Source organism: Strix uralensis, chromosome 19 (assembly GCF_047716275.1).
Source record: "Strix uralensis isolate ZFMK-TIS-50842 chromosome 19, bStrUra1, whole genome shotgun sequence".
NCBI classification, from domain to species: Eukaryota; Metazoa; Chordata; class Aves; order Strigiformes; family Strigidae; genus Strix; species Strix uralensis.
The window spans coordinates 14262075-14282053 of record NC_133990.1 but is presented as its reverse complement, the minus strand read 5'-3'; the positions used below and the strand labels follow the sequence as shown (position 1 = coordinate 14282053).

Below are 19979 nucleotides of genomic sequence, written 5' to 3'. Positions count from 1 at the left end.
GGAAAGATTTAATAATGGTTTCTGGGAGAGATGAGCAACAGGGAAACAGCTCAGGGAGGATTAAGAGAGAAGCAAGTATTAGCCAGTTTTTTGATGGAGTGTTTGTCAAAAGTTTCTCTGTAAGTTTAAGTGAGTCAATGAGTGCCCTTCAGAGGGCTGACAGCCACGGAGCAGTGTTTGCTCCTGGTGATTCATTCAGGTTTGCTGAATTCCTGAGTTTGTTAACTTCAACTGGTTAATCTCATTGGGTTTTAAATAAAAAATAAAAAATTTAAAAAAAAAAAAAGAATAATCCTATTCTTAGTCCCAGGCCGTTGCTTATTATCAGGCTTATGATGATGCTGGCTTGGGGAAGCTGCCAAGCCGCCTGGCCCATGGAGGGGCCAAAGACCATGATGTCCCCCCACAAAGCGTGCTGCTGCAGCACAACACCCCTTTGCTGTCTCCTAAGCAACGTGGCCAGAGAGCTGGTGATCATTTTTCCGCTCTTTACATCCAATTTTATGTCCTGAAAGCTTCTTCTGTATTTTGGTATCACGAGGATCCGCTCTAAGCGTGGTGGGAGCCCTTCCCGTCCTGCAGACCCTAAGCCTCTGAGCAGAGACCCTGCCCATCCAGTGCCTCCAAGACTTTCCAGTACAGGCAGGACCCTAAAATTTTCCCTCTTGATACCTCATGTCTGGTTTAGAGCATAAAGGAACCAATTTTGTCCCCACAGGGCATGGAATTGAGAGCACAGCCAGTGAACCTAGCAGAAGCACAGTGGTGTGGGGAGCGCATCGTTTCCTCCCACCGGCCCTCGCACCAGCTGCAGTTTGTGCTTACGATTTTTCTGACATATTGTGGAAAATACATAAAACCTGATATTACAAGGAAAAAAAAAAAAAAGCCTTAGAGCAAGCCCCCCAAACCTGAAACCCAAAGTCTTCAAATACCAAACGACGGAGCAATTTTGAAACTGCATTTCTAAATGAGAGCATGAACTACCCCCGTCTTCCAAAGATCAAGAGACCGAGGGGACAGATGTTCTCCAGGTCCCTCCAGCCACAACCCAGGGGATCATCTCCTTGCCCATCCTCGGCAAAAGGAGCCTCCCAGGTGCCAGGACAGACACCGACAGCCCCACTGCTGCCCGTTTGCCCAGCCCCTGATCCCAGCACGCTTCGCCCAGCCTCCCTTCGCAGTGCTGCATGCAAAACTGAACTCTGCTCCAGCCAGCTGAAAACATAACTGACTTTTCCCTCTTTCTGCAGTTTATTTTTTGTTCTCCCTTCCGCAGAGTGCCGGAGCCAGGCTAGTCTCGTCACGCTCCCTCTGTTTACAGCCCGTTTCTCCTCCATTTCCCTCCCTTGGCCTGGTGCTCCTCAACCTGTTCCTCGCTGGGTTCTCCACGCCGTTCTCCTTCCACGCCGAGCTCGGTGGGTCCCAGCCCAAGCACATCCCCACTCCAAGCCTCTCCGAGCAAACTGCAAGGAGGAGTTTCCTCGAGTAATTTATTTATTTATTTAATTTATTTATTTATCTATTAGTAATTAAGAAAATAAAAGCAGAATCTGAACCATGTGCCGAAAAGCACCGCAGGAGGGCTGCAAGCCCACCGCCTGACCCAGACACTGCCCCGAGCACCCCCGCTCGCCAGCCCCCAGCTCCTGCCAGGGCTCCTGGCCGGGCGGACGCTCCCCCTTCGGGAGAGGGAGCACAACCCCCGGAGAGACCGGCGGGGGCGTCCCGCAGCCCGCCGGGGCCGAGCGGAGGGAAGCCGGGCGGCTCCAGCTCCTCTGGTCGCAGCGGGCGGCAGAGCCCGGGGGCGGCTCGGTCCCCGCCTCCCTCGGGGCAGCCTCCGCCGGGACCGGCACCCTAAACCGAGACACCCCCCCCCACCTCGTCTCTCTCCCTTCACCCCATCCCCGATCCCCCGCCCCGGGCCCCGAGCGCCCGGCCCGGTCCCCGCCCCGAGGTGCCCGCACCCCCCGGCTCCGCCACTCGAGCTCCCCCGTGCGCTCTGCCCCGGGAGGCGGCGGCGGCGGCGGCGGCGGCGGGTCCCGGCGCCCGGAGCTGTCCCCGTCCCCGTCCCCGTCCCTACCCCTGTCCCTGCCCCCGCCCGCGGCTCCCGGTCCCCTGTGCACCGGCCATGCCGGGGCCGCGCCGGGACCGCCCGGCCGTGCTGCTGCTGCTCGGGGCTCTGCTGGCGGCCGATCTCTACTTCCACCTCTGGCCGCGGGCGCGGCGGGAGCTGGCGGCGGGACTCCCGGGCTGTCCCTGCCGCCGCCGCCGCCTCCCCGCTCCCGCCGCCCCGCTCCCGCCCCGCGCAGCCTCCGCGCTGCGGCGCCTCTTCGCCCACCCTCTCTACCGCGCCGACGGCCCCGCCGAGCCGCTGCTGCGCGCCCGCGAAGCGCTGCGCTACTACCGGCGGAAGGCGGCTCGCTGGAACAGGTGCGTCCCGCCGACACGGCGCCCCCCCGCCCCGGGCACCCCTTCCACGGGCACCCCCTCGCCCCGGGCACCCCCTGCATGGGCATCTCCTGGGCACCCCCTTCCCGGGCACCCCCCCGGGCATCCCCTGTGCGGGCGCCCCCCTCCGGGCACCCCACGGTCACCCCTTCCCCGGGCACCCCCTGGAAGAGCACCCCAAGTGCAGGTACCCCCCAGGCACCCCCTGCGTGGGCATCTCCTGGGAACCCCCTCCCCGGGCACCCCCTGCATGAGCACCCCAAGTGCAGGTACCCACGGGGCACCCCCTCCCCAGGCACCCCATGAACGGGTCCCCCTCCCTGGACACCCCCCGGACACCCCTTCCCCAGGCACCCCCTGCAAGAGCACCCCAAGCACAGGTTCCCACCAGGCACCCCCTTCCTGGACACCCCGTGCCTGGGCATCTCCCCATGGGGCACCCCCTCTCCAGGCACCTCCTCTCCAGGCACCCCCTGCACAGGCATCTCTTGGTCACCCCTTTCCCGGGCACCCCCCCAGCAGCCCTCCTGGGTACCCATTGCACAGGTACCCCCCAGGCACCCCCTTTCTGGGCAGCTCTCCCAGACACCCCTGTTTAAGCACCCCCTGCCTGGGCACACACCCCCGGGGTACCCCCCCAGCCTCCCCAGCCCGCCTTGTCCCCCATTCCTGGCTCTCTGCCCCACCGTCACCCCCCTCTCCAACAACCAGCACCCCACAGACAGGCAGGTCTGAGTAGAGGGGGCTTCCTGGGGTGCCTCTCACCCCGCTGTTAGAGCCCCAGGGGAGGGGACAGGTGGCTGTTGGGGCACAGGGTGAGACCCCACAAGCCACATCCTCCCACGGGTAAGCGGCTGCTTTGTTCTGCGTCGCCTTTTTGGCTCAGGGCAGAAGGGGAGACAACCCCCAGGCGCTAAACCCCAAAGCTGGGTGCACCCAGCACCCGCAGTCCCCCAGGCCAGAGCCCTGCGTGCCCGTGTCTGCCTCTGATCCACGACAGCGGTGTCGGGGTGCTGGTTCCCCGTCCAGCCCCTCGTCCCTGCAAGAAACGGTGCGGAGGCTTTTACTTTTGGAGAGAAAGGGACTCCCAGCTCAGAGCCCTCTTCTTGCTGCCTCTCCGGTCGCAGGAAAACTGCGTCTCCTGCTCCTGGGGTGGGACCATCACTAATCCCGGTGGCCCCGGCAGGGGGGGTCACCCTCAGCATCAGCTCCATTGGCCGCCTGTGCAGGATCCGACCCCTGGGGCTTCACACTGCGGGGCCCTGAACCCCTGATCTGACCCCCCCTTGCAGGAGGGCTGTGTGACAGCCAGCACCCTCCAGTGTCCCCCGGCTCCTCCCTGCACCCACCACCTTCTTCCTTCACGCACAAACTTGGCTCCAGCAGGGATGGCCACGGTGATGTGGTGCTGGAGCAGGTCACCGAGCTCCCAGCATCGTCCCGCTGCCCCTTCACGGCATGGGGACAGTGCCCACTTGCAAGGGGACAGCAGAATCTGCTGGGGACCAACCTCAGAGGTCCCTGTCCTGGCACTTCCCCGTTGGCCAGGTTTGGTTTCCAGCGTCAGAGCCAGCCCCTGCTCCTCCCGCCACACACGCTGTTTGCTGAGCAGGATTTCCAAGCTCCCACTTTCTCCACTTTGATGCATATTCCTCTTATTTCGGTGGGACTCACCTAGTCCCGGTTTCGGGCACGATTCGCAGGAGGAAATGATGGAAAATGATAATGGAAGGAACCAAAGAAGGACCTCCAGGGCCTGAGCAACACCCACAGCCTGGAGCCGCCCGGTGCGCTCGGCCAGGGGTCACCCCTGCAAGGCCCATCCCTTGCCCAAGTCAGTCTGGAGCGGGTCAAATCCTCCTTCACATGGCTTGAGTCGGTGGGTTTGTGTATCCTCGGGACACGGGCTGTGGCCAGGCTGTGCCACGGGCCACCCTTGGGTGCATCTTCTCAGAGCTGAGCAACGCCTCCTGAAGTCAGCAGGAATTGGGCAGCAAGATGGATGTTTCCCACACAAAAGCCGGGTGGGGAAAGGGGATTTGAACCAAAGCAGATCACGGCACATACTTGATGGCTTCTTGAGCACCACCAGAAGCCCTGAGCACCCAGTGCCAGGCACTTGCAGCAGCACTGGCATTACGCCCGTGCCAGCCTTGCCTGTGGGACAGCCCCAGCTATTTGGTAAGAAGTCTGCAGTCCCTGACCTTATTTACCACTTTGTTTAAACGTGCTGTTTGTAACAAAGCCGTGGCTGCACGTTGCCTTTTGTTCTGAGGTTTGGTTATGATGTGGCCAGGAGAAAAACTGTGATGCTGTTTGCCCTTGATTGACTTCGCTTTGCACCTCCGGGAAGGAGAAGGGAGGCAGAGTATTGATTATTCCTCAGTCACTTTGAAATAAAATATATGATGCTCATAAGCTTGTAAAGCCTTCAGAGAGCATACACAGGACGAGGTGACACACAACCTCCCCTGCCGTTGGTGCTGCAAATTGAATATATAATAAGATGGCACTTGCCGGGGCTGATGCATTTCGTAAGACCGTTAATTTGCTGTGGGCATGGAGGAATTTCTGCCTCACCAGAAGCACTGCAGAGCCCGTGTCCCCTCCGACGTGGCCAGTGAAAGGGCTGTCCCTGTAATTGCCAAGAGCGAAGGGCAGTGTCCTCTGTGGGACCCAGGAACCGTGGCTTTCTCTCCTAAGCCATAGGTTGAGTGAAGCTACTGCGGTTGTTGTGGGCTGGAGATAGTGCTGCAAGGTCCATGCCAGCTCTCATCGAGGTGTGACCACATCCACTACCAGGTGGAAGAGGGTCAGAGCTGAGGGTCCCTGGGCCATCCTCTCCTGGCTGACAACACGTTTCTGTGCCACACGTAGGTCTGGCTGTCGGCAAAGCAGCTTTCAGAGTGGCAGGATGCTCCCCTTGAGTGGAACAAGCTGTGGTTTAACCCTGTACCTACAGCTCAGCGTGCCCGTCTTCATTTCTGCGGCCAGCTGGATATCAGCTGGGCTGGGACTCTGCCAGCTCATGGAGCAGCCCCAGGATACGGCCCGATTCACATCCCCATGCCCAGGGGAGCCCGGCAGCCCGTGTCCTACCTCCGCCGTGCTCGCTGTGTGCTGGCTGCTGCCCATCACCGTGCTTTTCCCCGGCTCTTCAATTAGGACCAGGAATTTGATTGCAGGATGCAGAACCAGCTGGAGAGACTGATGGGGATGCAGGAAGGAAACAGCAAAAAAACGATCCACACCTCTTCAAAACCAAAAAAAAACCCTCCTTTAAAACTCCAGAGCTTATTTTTATCCTTGAAGGAGCAGCTTGAAAACCCCAAACTCTGTGACCGGCTCGGTGCTGGGGGAGGCACGGGGCGAGCAGACACCAGTGGCCTGTGCCCAGTGTCACCCCACGCCGTGCTCCGCACAGCCCAGCAGCGAGCTGGCTGAGCAGGGCTAGGGCACCCCCAGGGCTATTTATAGCAAGATAGAAATGAGCCCAGTTTTTGTATCATTATGTCTTTTGCAGAGATCTGTTCTGACAGGGAAATATTTCAGGAATCCTGAAGGAAATGGGGAGGCAGAGGGAGCTGTATTTTGGGTTTAAAGGCTGGAAAGGGGCTCGCTGGCCCTGCAGCAGCACAGCCAGGGCAGGGACCGTGTGGGCGCCGGGCTGGGAAGCAGCCGCCGGCCGGGAACTGCCTCCCCTTGCATAACTGCTGCATTTTTTTCCCCATCAGTAATCTATTGCTCACTGCCACCCCGGGGGGGGGGAACCAGCCTGTGTGTATGGGAGGCAGGAGAGCAAATATGGTAAAATATTTGGGTAGCTTCCCTAGGGAAAAATCCTGAGTCATTCTAAATTACACTGGGGTCTTTATCATCCCTGGCTGCGGCGGGGGGTTAAGGTTGTGCCTCAAAGACTTGCCCACGCGAGACCTGGTGCGCAGCAGCACGCTGGAAGGTCGAGGCACGTCCGCTGGAGCCGACAGCATCCCGGAGCCACATCCTCATGGCACAGCCTGCCAGCCAAACCCACCGACGAGTCTTTGCGTGCTCCTGTAGCCGCCTCCTCCCATCTCGGGGGAGCTTCTGCCTCCCGCGCAGGCAGCCTGAGCAAAGAGCCGGACCGACGCTCTTCTTCCTGACCACGCACATGTGGACTTTGCGCCATCGCTGACCCGATCCACCTGAAAGGCAAACAAACTGGGAGAGGGAACGGGCTGCTCTGACCTGCAGACACGTCTCTCCGTTTCCTAGATTTCTCCCAGGACGCTATTGAAACATGTCCCTCCCCACCTTGGCTCATGGTTAGACTGGACTAACCAGGCTGTTTAGCCTGCTTGGATAGAGAAGGATGATGGAAAAAAAACCCCAACACTTTCCTGTTGGTTTGAAGCAAAAAAACCTGGCAACACCCATGAGGCAGAGCTCTTTCCAGCTGTCAGTGCCAACGCCTTGGCTGATAAGTGCCTGGGTGCACGGTCAGCACCCGCGTGCGGCAGCCAGCGCCGCGAGCCACGCAGCACCGCAAACCCCGGCAGAGCCCGCGCACGCTCCCCTCTCCCACTGAGCTTGAAAAGCGCGGGCAGCCAGCCTCCCGCTCCTCGCCGCTTTTAGTTTTGTTTGCGTCGGGCAGAAACTAAAAAATTAGGAAAAACTAAAGGCAGGCAGGGAAAAGTCTCTTTTCATCTCCCTGTTTCCCAGAGCGTGTTTTGCCAAGGGTCTGCAAGGCACGTGGCACCTCCCTCTCCCCAGCCGCTGCATCCCAGGCTTGGTTAATGCCCCCCTCCATTACCACCAGCCCCCCTCAATATCAGCCCCCAGCTCCTGTTTTCTTTCACAGATGTATCTTGGCACTTTCAGTGCAAACTGAACTTCCTTTTCCCTTTATCAGGACTGACTACTCCGTACATGGCTCGGCTGGCGTTAATGAGAAACTATCGCTCTGTCCTCCGCCGGGTGGAACAAGTGACCTTTCGATTGCAGTTTAGCAAAGCGTGGGTCCCAGCCGTGGAGGTCTCAAGGTTGAGGAAAATGCTGATCAAGTGGGGAGATGTTTTTGGGTTGTTATCGAACTTGAAAGGCCCCTTCGGCTCTGCCTGCCAAGAAAGGGCTGGATTCAACCTCAATTTTAAGAGATGAGGGGCAGGACACTCGTTGCATCCCTGCTCGCCAGACCAAGGGCTGTGAATCTGGTCACGGAGGCAATTTTTGGCTCTAACAGTGATATTTTTTTTTTTTATTTCCCCCTTCCTGGGACGTCTGGCTTCAGGAAAAAGCTCTGTCAGAGATGTAATGACCGTAAGGACAGATCTCTGCAGAGGCTCGCTTGGACAAGACCCTATTGTTCTCCTGGGCTCTCCAGCCACCTCACTGAGCAGTCCAGACCCAAGTTATCTGCTATCACATCACATCCCCTCCCCAGGTCTGGCCTGGAGCCTGCAGTCCCTCTGGGAGGCACTTCATCCATCACTTAGGCCAGCTCTTGTGTTACTGGAGATGTGTGTTTAGCTCCAGCCATGCCCTGACACCCCTCCTGGTCCTGATGGGGCAAGGAGAAGACAACAGAGTCCCTTGTGTTCCCACTTGAGGCTGCTTTCCCAGGGCTTTGCAAAAGCAAGAAAGCAGCACAATTTGTGAGACCTTTGACCATCTCAGTCATCACTCCCTGCCTCAGTTTCTCCTTGGGTAGCACCCAGAGTTCTTATCCACCCCGTGCCCCCCAGCACCCTCCCCACTCCCCAACAGCCTCTGGGCTCAGAGCAGTAAGGGTGGCTCATCCTCATCACCCCGTAACCACTTTCTTCCAGGAGGCACAAGCTTTACAGGGAGGAGCTCAACCTAACCTCCCCCGCAGCGCCGCTGCCACTCCGGCCAGAGGCCAGTTGGCTCCAGTTCCACCTGGGCATCAGCCGGGATGGGCTCTACCCGCGCTCCAGCCCCACCATCAACAGGCTCCTCCGGGACATGCAAGACTTCACCACTATCAGTGCTGGTAAGCACCCTCCTGCCATGGGGATGGGGCCATTGGGAGCTGAATGGGGCTGGGGGGCTCCAGCCCCTCCCCAAAGTCACTTTTCAAACAAGGCAGGGGATGTTGCTCGCTGGAGGAAGCCCTGAGCCAGCTTCCCAGCAGATTTTGGGCTCTGCAGTTGCCAGGCCCTTACCTTGAGATGGGAGAACCAGGCTGTGGCCTGTAATGCAGCATTTTTTGGTGCCAGCCATGCAGGGGGCCCATTGCACAGTCGTTCAATCCCCCCAGGATGCCTCCGAAGGGGACTATGCCCCCGTGGCACTGGGGCTGCCAGGCTGGGGCAGGCAGGGAGCACTCCCCTGCATGCCCAGTGCCGGAAGGAGGGGTCAGCAGCAAGAAACTGAGCCCAGCGGGGTCTCACCGCTCCTCCTGCCCTTGCAGACTACAGCCAGGATGAGAAAGCGCTGCTGGGAGCCTGCGACTGCAGCCAGAGTGAGTGTGACACCGCGGGTCCCTGCTCTCCCCTCGCGTGCCCTCGCTTCACAGTCATCATCAAGGTTGGAAAAGACCTTGAAGCTCCTCCAGTCCAACCATGAACCTCACACTGACCATTCCCAACTCCACCAGATCCCTCAGCGCTGGGTCAACCCAACTCTTCAACCCCTCCAGGGATGGGGACTCCCCCCCTGCCCTGGGCAGCCCATTCCAACGCCCAACAACCCCTTCTGCAAAGAAATACTTCCTAAGAGCCAGTCTAGCTTCAGCTGACCTCACTCCCCAACTCCTCCTTCCTAACCTCAACAAGGGAAATGTAAATCCAGGCAACACCAGGCCCTTCTCCCTTCAATTAAAGCCCATTGCCCCAGCAGAGGCTGGGATGTGGGTGCCATGTACACCACTGGTTTCTGCTGGGGGATGGAGGAAAAAGTCCCCAGGAGGATGTAACAAATGGCTGGTGGGACAAGTGGTAGAGGGAAAATCTCAATGGCACAGAGGAGAGGGAGGATAAACAACTGCAGAAGCAGAGGAGACAAGGAAAGCAGCTGGAAGGAACGATGGGATGGGCTCACCGGGTGGAAAGCTAAATTGCGTCTGAGTGCCCACGCAGTGCTTCCCCGTGCGCCGGGGAGGCTTTCCAGGCAGCTAACATCCCGTTTCCTCCCCAAGTCGTGAAGCCCAGCGGAGTGCACCTGAAGCTGGTCCTCAGGTTCCAGGATTTTGGGAAAGCCATGTTCAAGCCCATGAGGTAAGACACGCTGGCAGAGCTGCCCCCGAGCCCCCCGTAGCCACGAACCGAGGAGCCCTGCAGCGAGGGGTGCGAGCAGCCTTGGCAAGGACAGCCACGTCCTTCCTCTCCTGCATTCAGCTACCTTGAAAACCAAAAATGTTTAATTATTATTGGCTGCTCGCACCATCACAGGGACGCGCAGATAAACACCGATGTTCCCACACTGCTTATTGATGTTGGAAATTTCTCGGTTCGTAGATGCCAGACGGCGAAGGACCTTGGGACACTTGTTCTCCCAAGAGCTTTGCCCATTTCTTCCTCTTCCCCAGCTGACTTTGTGTTTTACCTTGTTTCTCCTTGGATTCCCCAGAGTATTTCCAAGAAACAGCCATCAGTCCCGGTCACCTCAAACAAGAGTTTTAAATTGCTTCTGCACTTACTCGTAGACCCTTGGGACTCTTCACATCTCTTCCCAGTCACTTTACTTTCCGTGCAGAGGCAGGGCAGCTGGCAGCACGCCGGCTGGGATGGTTTACTCAGCCAGAAAGCAGCCAGCTCCTCTCCCGTTGGTTTCCATCCACCTCTGCTCCGTGTCCAGCAGGTCCAGGAGGGGAGGGAAAGCATCTGTGCACTCAGCTGAGCCAGGAGGGCTCCGCAGTGCCTGTGGGCTTTCCTGCAGTATACAGCTGCTTGGGAGGCTGAGCATGCAAATTCACATGCTACACATATTGGGGCACTGTGTGACAGCCAGAAAATGAAATTAAATGAGCTTCTGTTCCCATCTGAGGGGTGAGAGGATCAAGCCAAAGCTCTTCTCTGCCTCCCACGGGGAAACAAGAAGTGGAGCGTGGCCTCTAACATCCCCCCATGTTATACCCACTCAAAACTCTGTCCTAAGTACGTGGGTTTAAACTCTGGCACAGAAGGTTTTAAAGCCCAGAGTCAGCCCTCCTGCCTCCCTCGCCCACCCACCACCGAGACAGGGCACAAGTGCTGCTCCCCAGCACGGCGGGTGATGGCCCTGGCTCAGCACCGGGCGCTTTGGGTCCTGGCCTGGGCACTGCAGCTCTGCCCGGTGGCCCTGGGACCAGCATGGTGGCCACACACCCCGAGTGCGCTGTCCTCATGCCTCCGCTCTGCGTCCAGGCTCCTGCCAGCTGCCTGCAGTGCTGCCTGCCCACAGTGCCCTGCTCGGTTAGGTTAACCCCCTTGCTCTCTCCCAGGCAGAAACGCGAGGAAGAGACTCCCGAGGACTTTTTCTACTTCGTTGACTTCCAGCGGCACAACGCGGAGATTGCCGCCTTCCACCTGGACAGGTAGGGCCCTGCCATGGTGCCAGCACCCCATCCTCTGCCCACGGACAGCTCTGGCATGAGAAAAGCCGCACTGAGCCCTGCAGAGCTGCTCAGCCTTAGATAAGCGAGGGCTTTGCAGCACCCCTTTGGGAGCTGATGCATCCTTTGGGGATGGGGTGGCTTTGGCTCTCATCTGAAGCCCAGGGGTCAGCTTTGCCTTGGCTGCTGCACGAGAAGAGGCTGGTGGATGAAATCCAGGTCATGATAGGTATTCAGGTATTCACCCGGCCGTCACACAGCCACACACACGTCATCCGTCCCGTGCATCGAAGTGCAAAGATGAGCTCTGGGCACAGCCTGGATCCCCTCCCGGTGAGGGAGTCACACGCTCAATCAGCAATCAAGGCGTGTTTTGGATTGAGATAAACTGCAGCCATGCAGTTTCAAGCCCTCAGCTGATGAGCAATTAACCTGGCGCCTCTTGCCAGCTGGCTTTGTATTTAATAAAATCAAAAATACCCTTATTAGAAGAGCAGGGCAACAGCCTTCTTCCCCTCGATGGGATGAGAACTGAACATCAAGGTAAAGTGATCCCTGATGATGGTCATGGATGGGGGTCTCCAGTTCCCACACCCAACTTATACAATAAGCAGGACTAGACTAAGTCCTGTAGCTCAAGCTCCAAGCGAGGGAATGGAGAGCTGAATTCCCTTCCCAGCTCTGCCCCTGCATCACCGCAGTGACTCTGGTTGACTCAGCTACCCTCAGCTTGTCTTTGCAGCCCAGCTCCACCGCCAGAAAAATGAGGCCCGACTGCTTTTCTGAAGTGCTTTGTGGTTTTTAGAGCTGAAAGATGCTAGATGAAAGCATATAATTTTTTTTTTCTTTAAACATTGCTCAATAAGTAACAGGCTAAATCCTGTTTTGTGCCCAATTCTCAGAAGCAGAGGGCATTACCCAAGGAGCAAAGCACAGCATTAGCTCGTTCACGCCGTGTTACTGACTCAGCAATCAACAGCGGCTTTCCACTCACTGCCATGAATGCCTTTCTGCCCCAGGCCCTGATTTTTTTGAGAATATTTGAGCTGAATCAGCTGGGCATGAGTGTCTCTGAGTGGGGTGATGCCTCCTCACCTCCCACTGTCTCAGTCGCCTTGTACCAGGTTCAACACATCTTTGCTCCGTGTCAAACCCAACATCGTAGAAGGGCCCAAAAGGCTCTTCTGGCTCCCAAAGGACCCAGCTTGCATGTGAGGGGATGAGAGAAACCAGTTAGGGAAAAAGACATTAATCCTGGAGAACATCCAGATTGTTCCAGGCAGCAGCTATTAAAATATCAAAATCCAAACTCAGCCACGTTTTGGTCCAGAGGGTAAAACGATCCTGGCTATTTGCTAGAAAGAAGCTGGGAGAAAAAAAATCCATGCAGGTGCAGCCATCAAAAGGTTTACCAACGGAACAGACAGGGCAGCATCTGCCGCCCCACATTGCCATCCTGTGCAGTGACATCCCTTTGCACCGCAGGCTCTGAGCCACTGTCCCTTTTGTGCAGGATCCTGGATTTCCGGAGGGTCCCGCCCACAGTTGGGAGGTTGATCAACGTCACCAAGGAGATCCTGGAGGTCACCAAGAACGAGATCCTGCAGAGCGTCTTTTTTGTCTCGCCAGGTAGGCACTTGGCTGCCACCAGCTGGGATTAGACGTGTTGGTCCATGTGGGTGGAAGAGCAGGATCTGCAGGCAAGAGGGGCCGGCAGGATTTGTGCTGTTGAGCAGAAATTAAATTCTTCAGTGAAACATGCACAAAGACACGGTTACAGCAGGGGTGTCCCTCAGCCTCCAGCTGGAATCATCTGCCAGATCTAGTCCCACACCCAATTTTCCCTCAGCTCTTCCACTAGCACAGGACTAGGTCTGTCCATCGACCAAACTCCAGGTATTGTCCACGTTTTGGCAGTTTCACATCCGTGATGTGCTTGGTTACGTACACCACAATATACGCAGTCACCGTCACGCGATGGGGAAGAAGTCAGCCCAGGCTACCTTGCGGTCTCCTGCAGATCACAGCTCCTTTCCCCATTCTCCTCTCTCTTCTCCTCCCAGCCAGCAACGTGTGCTTCTTTGCCAAGTGCCCGTACATGTGCAAGACTGAGTATGCGGTGTGTGGGAACCCTCACCTCCTGGAAGGGTCCCTCTCTGCCTTCCTGCCGTCCCTCAACCTGGCACCACGACTCTCCATCCCAAACCCATGGATCCGGTCCTACTCGTTTGATGGAAAAGAGGAGTAAGTGGGTAAATGATGCTGCTTCCCATATCTGCACTGCAGGGAGCACACGGGAAGGAGAATGAGCAGGGTACAGACACACAGACATACGTACAGAAATTGTATGTCCAGGCAGAGGAAGGCCAAGGTTCAGAGAATGCCCATAATTAGTCTAATAACTCTTAATGCCTGGACATTGACTGGGTTTGACTTCCAGTCTCCTGTGTGCACAAGGAGGGAGATCTAAGTCCTCCTCCTCTCCATCTCCACACGGGAGACCAGCTTTGGGGTGCTGTAGGGACATGGCGACAGCAACCACTTCTCCATCTCCTGCAGGTGGGAAGTGAATCCGCTCTACTGCAACACGGTGAGGGAGATCTACCCCTACAGCAACGGCAACCGGCTGCTTAACATCATCGACATGGCCATATTTGACTTCCTCATAGGTATGATGACAGGGGAAATAACGTTCCTTACTTCCATGGGGCTTTTCAGCGTCAGTCTGTCTGCCTTCCCATGCCACGGGGTTTCTCAAAGCCATCCCTTCTACTCCAGAGACAGTTTTTGGAGAGTTATGTCTCCCCACAGCTGGCCAGCACGACCCCTCCTGATGTGCCGGCAATGGGGAGCCCCCAGCCCACCCCAGCCCACTCCCCGGGGGGTTCAGCAAGTTGAAAGCAGCAGCTCTGAGCATCTTAGACGCTTCCAGCAGGCAACAAGTATTTCAGGCAGATCTGGAAGGAAACATAGGATAGTTTAGAAAATTACTCTGTCACATGTGAGGGAAACTCTGTTCCTCTGTCTGCCCTTTACCAGGGAACATGGACCGTCACCACTATGAAATGTTCACCAAGTTTGGGGACGACGGCTTCCTCTTGCATCTGGACAACGCCAGAGGGTGAGGCTGTGGGAGGACTTTGGGGAAGGGGGGGAAGGTGGCGGGCAGGCACTAAAGCTCTGCGCTCTCTGCTTCATCCCGCCAGGTTCGGGCGACATTCCCATGACGAAACCTCCATCCTGGCCCCGCTCTCCCAGTGTTGCACGTAAGTGCCAGCTTCATCTCCCTCCCCAGACACGTCGGTGTTCCCACCGTAAGGGACTGGCAGCACTTGCTGCGGGAAGTCACCCGGGCCTGGCTCCACCCAGCAGTGCTAATCCCAGCCGAGGGGGCAGGCCAGACAAGTTGTCCCTGAAGCAAGGATTAAGCTTTTATATCAGAGTATTAAACTCTGATGTGCTGCAGCCTGCTACGGTGTCATTCAACTACCCTTCCTGGATACTTTCCCGCTGAAACTAAAAGGCCTTGCAAGTGTAAAAGCTCTCACCGATAGACCAGGAGACACTGTCCATCAGATCAAACCCTTCCAGAAGTGCCTACTGGCATCTCCCAGCCCATCAACATGAGGTGCTCTCAGCCCTATTCGTCTGACACGGAGCTCAGAATCCATCCAAAAGCCTGGTAGAACTCTGATACAGTTCATCAGGTTTCTTCTTCCCATGGCATTAAGGAGAAGCTCATAAATTTTACTATCTGAATCCTATCTTCCCCCTTTATTAATTCACATAAATCATCCGCTGAAAGTCAAATTTAAGAGACAGAAAAAGCTGCTCTTCCCTGTGGTTTCTCTTTAAGGGATGCCTAACCTATTTCCTCGCTGTACCTGCTCCATCTCAGCCTCAGGGTGTTAACTGCACTCTCCCCAGACATTTGTATTACTGGATCTAATTTTAAGAACTGTTATTTGCACCCAGTGAGTCTTTTCATTTATAATCGCAGGCTCGCAGCGAATCCTTCTCTTGAACTCCTGTTTTGTGCGGTTTAAATTAAGTCTACCTCTTAATTTGACCTGTATACAGTAATATCCACAGGTCATATCCTTCCTGTTCTTCCACCTCCCAGAAGCTCTCCTTAATTTAGTTCCTCTTGTAAAAAGCAAGTGGTAAGAAGACCTGCAAGTCGCACCTTGTAATAAGCCAACTAGGGCCAAGAACAGCGTAAAAGCAACTCACGCTGCCCGAGGGAGACACACAAAACCTCATTTCCCACAACAGCCAGTCCATTCGGAGTGGGGGAGCATCCACAAACGCTTGGAAAGGAAGGAAAAAGGTTTATTTGAGTAAGTGCAGAGGCCACAGATTTCACCTGAGCGGGAACAAAGTCCTCCAGCCACTCCAGACGAGAGGGACCACGCAAACCGCGGGGATGCTGAACAACAGGCTCCCTGTTAAACACAGTCATCTCCTTCCCAGCCGAGTTTTTCTCTTAAGTTTGGCTTCCAGCAGATTTAAGTCTGGTATTTTTAGCTTCCTTTCACAGCTCCCACACCAGTCCTTGTCCCACACGTTGAAGTCTGCTGCTCTCCTCTCCCAGCATTGCTCCGAGTACAGTAAATGGCACAAATACAGCCACGCAGTAAGAGACAGTCCTGAAAGGGTCAAACCCCTCACCAAGGCACAGACAGGCCTGCAAACAGCCCCCAGTTAACCTGGCACATCTATCTGCTTGGCTGATGAAGCCCCTAGAAGGCTCTGGGGTCAGATCTTCAACAATTCAGTACCTCAGCAGGGCTCCAACTGCCCGCTGGCAGGATTTCCACCTCACGCTCCTCTCCGTGTTCCGCCTTATGTAACTGTTACAGCACTAACTAAGCCATTCCCCGCGGGGTCAGACTATCCCGTTCTCCACCTCCGAGCCCCGTCACTGTTCGGACCAGAGCAAACACAGCTGGTGTTTACCCACAGCAGCTCCTCGGCCACCCCTTGACTAGACGGAGAGCGCACGCACGCTCGATTGCTGCGGTTCGCATCTGCTTTGCAGGCAGCTTTCTCCGGCAGCAGCAGAACCTCACAGCCGTCCTCCAGCAGTGATTTAAAGCCTTGTTGCTGGGCTTAGCACTTGATCAATTGATTTTTATTTTTTTTTTTGTATTTTTTTGGTTTGGTTATTCGTGCAAGCCAGGACAACAGCCGCGGTTTAAGTCGCCAGCACCGCACGGGAGGCAGCCGGTCACAGCACCTTTCTCCCTCCTCCGTGCAACACCACGGGCATCACCGACCGAAGACGTGCACGTCTCTTGGCTGCTCCAGAGCGTTGCCAGCACCTGGTGCAGCTCAGCGGCTGCTCAGCCCAGAACAGCAGCTCCAAGCAGCCTCTCTTGACATCTGAACAGCACGTGGCCTGTTAGAGCTGCAGAGAGCCAGATTGCTGTTCCCAATCGATGCCCTGGGTAAACAACAAACATACAAAGGCAAATTCTGGAGCTGGTTAAAATGTTCCCAACTACACCTTTTTCCATCTGAAAATTCTGGCTCAGCTTTTAAATAGGAATGGCTCCACGGACACAGACTACTTCGTTTTCAAAATTTAAAGGGCAATAAGTAAAACCACTGATTAATTTCAGTATTAGAGATACTGAAGTCAACGCACTTTTGCTGAGAATTAAACAAATTATTTCAGAATACTTAGTTTCATTCCCAGAAGTGTTCCATTATAGCTTTTCATCCCACTTTCTGGCAAAGGGATATAATATTTAAATCTCAGTACCTCTTAAGGTGAAAAGTCACAGTTAAATCAGTTCCAGGATATATTCCCTCTTTTTGCTCAGTTTTGATAGAAGATTTTTTTTTTTCTCCTCATTCATGCCTCTTCATTTTACCTCCCCCTCTGCCCACACCCCATAAATGTCATCCCTGGGAACATGGCACCACCCTGCAGCAATCTGGGGAACTGGGTCATCTCTGACTCAGAGGAAAAACACTCATTACTGAGAACTTCTATCATGTTTTTCTCTCTGATGACAGAAATCTGCAGTACAAATACTCTGCAGTCTGGAAAAACAAAGGAAGCAGCAGAGGTTTCTGTAAAAACTTTCATTTCCTTCAGAAAGGGAAAGGTTTTGTTGCAAAGTTCTTTGCGAAGTATCTTCACCCATCTCTGCCCTCCCTCCTTTCCCCACTACCAAGGGGCACAGACAGCTGGTTCTTGCTCGGCTGCCGCAAGAAGTTTGCATTAAAATGTCTGCTTTTTTTTTTTCCCCCCCCCCAGAATAAAGAGGACAACGTTATTACGACTCCGGCTCTTGGCCGAGCCCGAATATCGGCTCAGCGACGTGATGAGGGAATCCCTCCTGCAGGACCGCCTGGCCCCAGTCCTCACCGAACCCCACCTCTTGGCTTTAGACAGACGGTTACAGCTGATCCTGGAAGCTGTGAGGAAATGCATAGACACGTATGGAGAAGCCAAGGTGGTGGCCAACGACACCACACAGCCCGAGGCTCCTGCGTCTGACAGAGCAAAGCTGACCACTTAAACAGTCCTTAACTCATGCTCAGAGGTAGGGAAAACCCCTGCAAGGCAAGTGGCAAGTTTTAATAGCTGGTAATTTCCATCTACAAACACTTGTGGAGACTGAGAGGGGCAACTCTTCAGATGTTCAAGAATCACACTGGGCTTCTCTGCTGGGTACTCAACCAAAGCTGCTGTGCTCGGGCAGTGTGTTAAGCTGTGGTCTGGCTGCAGCAGACCTTTACACCCTGAACACCAGCTCTCTGGTGGAAAAGCAGGGATCTCCTGTTCTGTAGCTGGTCGTGCCCTTGGGAGGGTGGGGGAACACATGGCCATTGGTTTGCTCAACCTGCACGGGCTCTTGGTCTTGCGAGTGAAGGACACAAACTAGATCCAAGGATGAGGCTTGAATAAAGAGATGCCAAGAGCATTTTCCTCTTATTAAGTCTGTTCTGTAATCTAGACTGCGTATGGGAAAAGAGCAATCTTACTTCACAAGGGCAGTACCTGCCACGGAGACAAGACAGCACATTGATTGGGCATGGCCAGACTGGAGAGCATCTGCACAGTATTCGCCATCAAGTCTGCCGGTTGCCTCCTGGTCTTGATCAAGAGTGATCAACCCACACCATTTTGATCTGTGCACGTCCCTCAAAAGCCTACAGCTTCACAGGGCAGTAAAACCTCTTCCACCTGTTTCCTGGGTGGAAGAGCCAGTTTAGGTTACAGGAGAAAGGCAGGTATATGTTGCCTTTGACCCCAAGGAAAAAAAAAAAAAAAAAACCCAAACCACCAAAAAAGGCAAAAAACCAAACTGCTCAGAGGCATATGACTGTACTTACAATTCAAGAAGCCACCCACTTCTAGTGAAAACATGTTGCCAAAGTCAGGGGGAATCTATCTCAGGTCATCTTCTCATAGCTTTAAAACTGCTTAAGTTGTCAGAATTCCCTGAAAAATAGTATCCTTCCCCCCCAATCTCTGTGTATTTTGAGGGGGTGCAACAGGAACTGGAGACCAAAAAAAGCCCAGAGAGGGAGTTAACATAGACTTCCAATGTGCAGTTTTCCCCTTGCCTCCCAACGACAAGGCTTAAGAACAACTTGATTACTGAAGCTCCCTAATAGCTTTTTCCTTTAACTGTTCAAGAACGATTACACTGAGCCTTTTGGCAGCCATGGGAAAGTAGTTGAGAACTTTGTTGATAATTTATCATCCTTAAGGAGGAAAAAAAAAAAAAATTAAAACCAAACACACCTCACAACCAATCTACTAGAAGCTCATTCTAAACTAACCTTTAAGTTAAACAAACCCCATGTATAGCCCTGCAGAGCTCTCAGAGGAGAATGCTAAACCCACAGCACAACCGTAGTCGGGCAGCAGGTGTTAACAGGTTCTCAGCAAGCTGCTGCCCCCACCGCTGGCTTTTTCTCAGGGGCTGGAATTTTGCCCAAGCTAAAGGGAACTCGGTGACGCTGGCAGTAAGTGCCTGGATCATGCAAGGAAGGAACAAAGCTTGTTTGGCCGCAGCTATCATTTTCCACAGGGTCTGTGCTGACATTTAATTCAACTCCACAGCAGTTCTACAATTGACTACCTGTCTCCACGCTGTAAAACTACTAGAGACACACTAGCTGTAATTTGAGTATGTCCTACAGGTGCCTATTCTGTGCATTTGTATGTTCGAGGAAGTTTGGAGTGTTTCTACTTAGCAAGGAGATTCCTCCAATATTCTGAAGCCACAAAGGTTCACAAAAAACCCCCCACAAACCCAACCAACCAAAAAAAAAAAACCAAACCCACACGACGCTCCTTTAGTCTCTCCAACTCTCCCCCTTCCCCTTTCCAGCTTTCACAAAACCAAGGTTTTAGCCTCAATCAAACAAACAGAATTCTCGACGTTGGTGGGCTTACAGGCCTTGTTACTCTTGTGGACAGAGAACAGATGAAAATAAAAGGATTTAAGTCACTCTCAGCATGGGCGGTTGTTTCAGTCCAGGACGCTGTATTCCCGAAGTTGGATCTCCCTCTACCGGCGACTTTTTGTGAGTTTACCACAGATAAGCCCAAAATTAATTTGGTCGGTGTTCTGGAATGGTTATTGTTGGCTGCTTGAACAGGAAGAACATGGCAACAGAAGATAAGTTTAAGAGTAAAGCTATAAGGTTGGAAGTGGAAGTTTTAAACTTTCATTTTAGGTAATAAGAAAGGTTTTGGCCTTTTTTTTTGATCAAGGGGATGGGGGAAAGGGAGGGGCATATGAAAGAAACAAACCCACGGATGTTTAAACGGCTGGTACACTAACAGGGGTAGCAAGGTTGCTTTCTTCTTATTTTTATTCTCCCTTACACGGCAGCTTTTTAATGTATCTTCAAAGTCAGGTGAAAGCTTTCTCAGAGCTGGGTGAAAAATATGTCTAGTCTGAGCTGCTTCAGGTCACCATTTCTCAAACTTTTCCTACTTCATCACAGTGTGAAAATCCCCCTC

General features: G+C 54.4%; 1 protein-coding gene across 1 annotated transcript; it reads left to right on the top strand.

Moving 5' to 3' along the window:
• Positions 1-1989: 1989 nt before the first annotated feature.
• On the top strand, positions 1990-17933 carry FAM20A (FAM20A golgi associated secretory pathway pseudokinase). Its single transcript, XM_074889266.1, has 11 exons — positions 1990-2433; positions 8259-8443; positions 8864-8914; positions 9590-9668; positions 10874-10966; positions 12498-12613; positions 13048-13228; positions 13544-13653; positions 14024-14105; positions 14191-14250; positions 17253-17933. Exons 1-11 carry the CDS (start codon positions 2132-2134, stop codon positions 17515-17517), a joined length of 1524 nt encoding a protein of 507 aa, XP_074745367.1. The 5' UTR covers positions 1990-2131; the 3' UTR covers positions 17518-17933.
• The last annotated feature ends 2046 nt before the right edge of the window (positions 17934-19979 follow it).

Coding starts and splice junctions, on each gene's coding strand:
- FAM20A (XM_074889266.1), top strand. CDS start 2,132: ATGCCGGGGCCGCGCCGGGACCGCCCGGCCGTGCTGCTGCTGCTCGGG. Junction 9,669..10,873: donor GCCATGTTCAAGCCCATGAG/GTAAGACACGCT, acceptor GCTCTCTCCCAG/GCAGAAACGCGAGGAAGAGA. Junction 14,251..17,252: donor CCGCTCTCCCAGTGTTGCAC/GTAAGTGCCAGC, acceptor CCCCCCCCCCAG/AATAAAGAGGACAACGTTAT.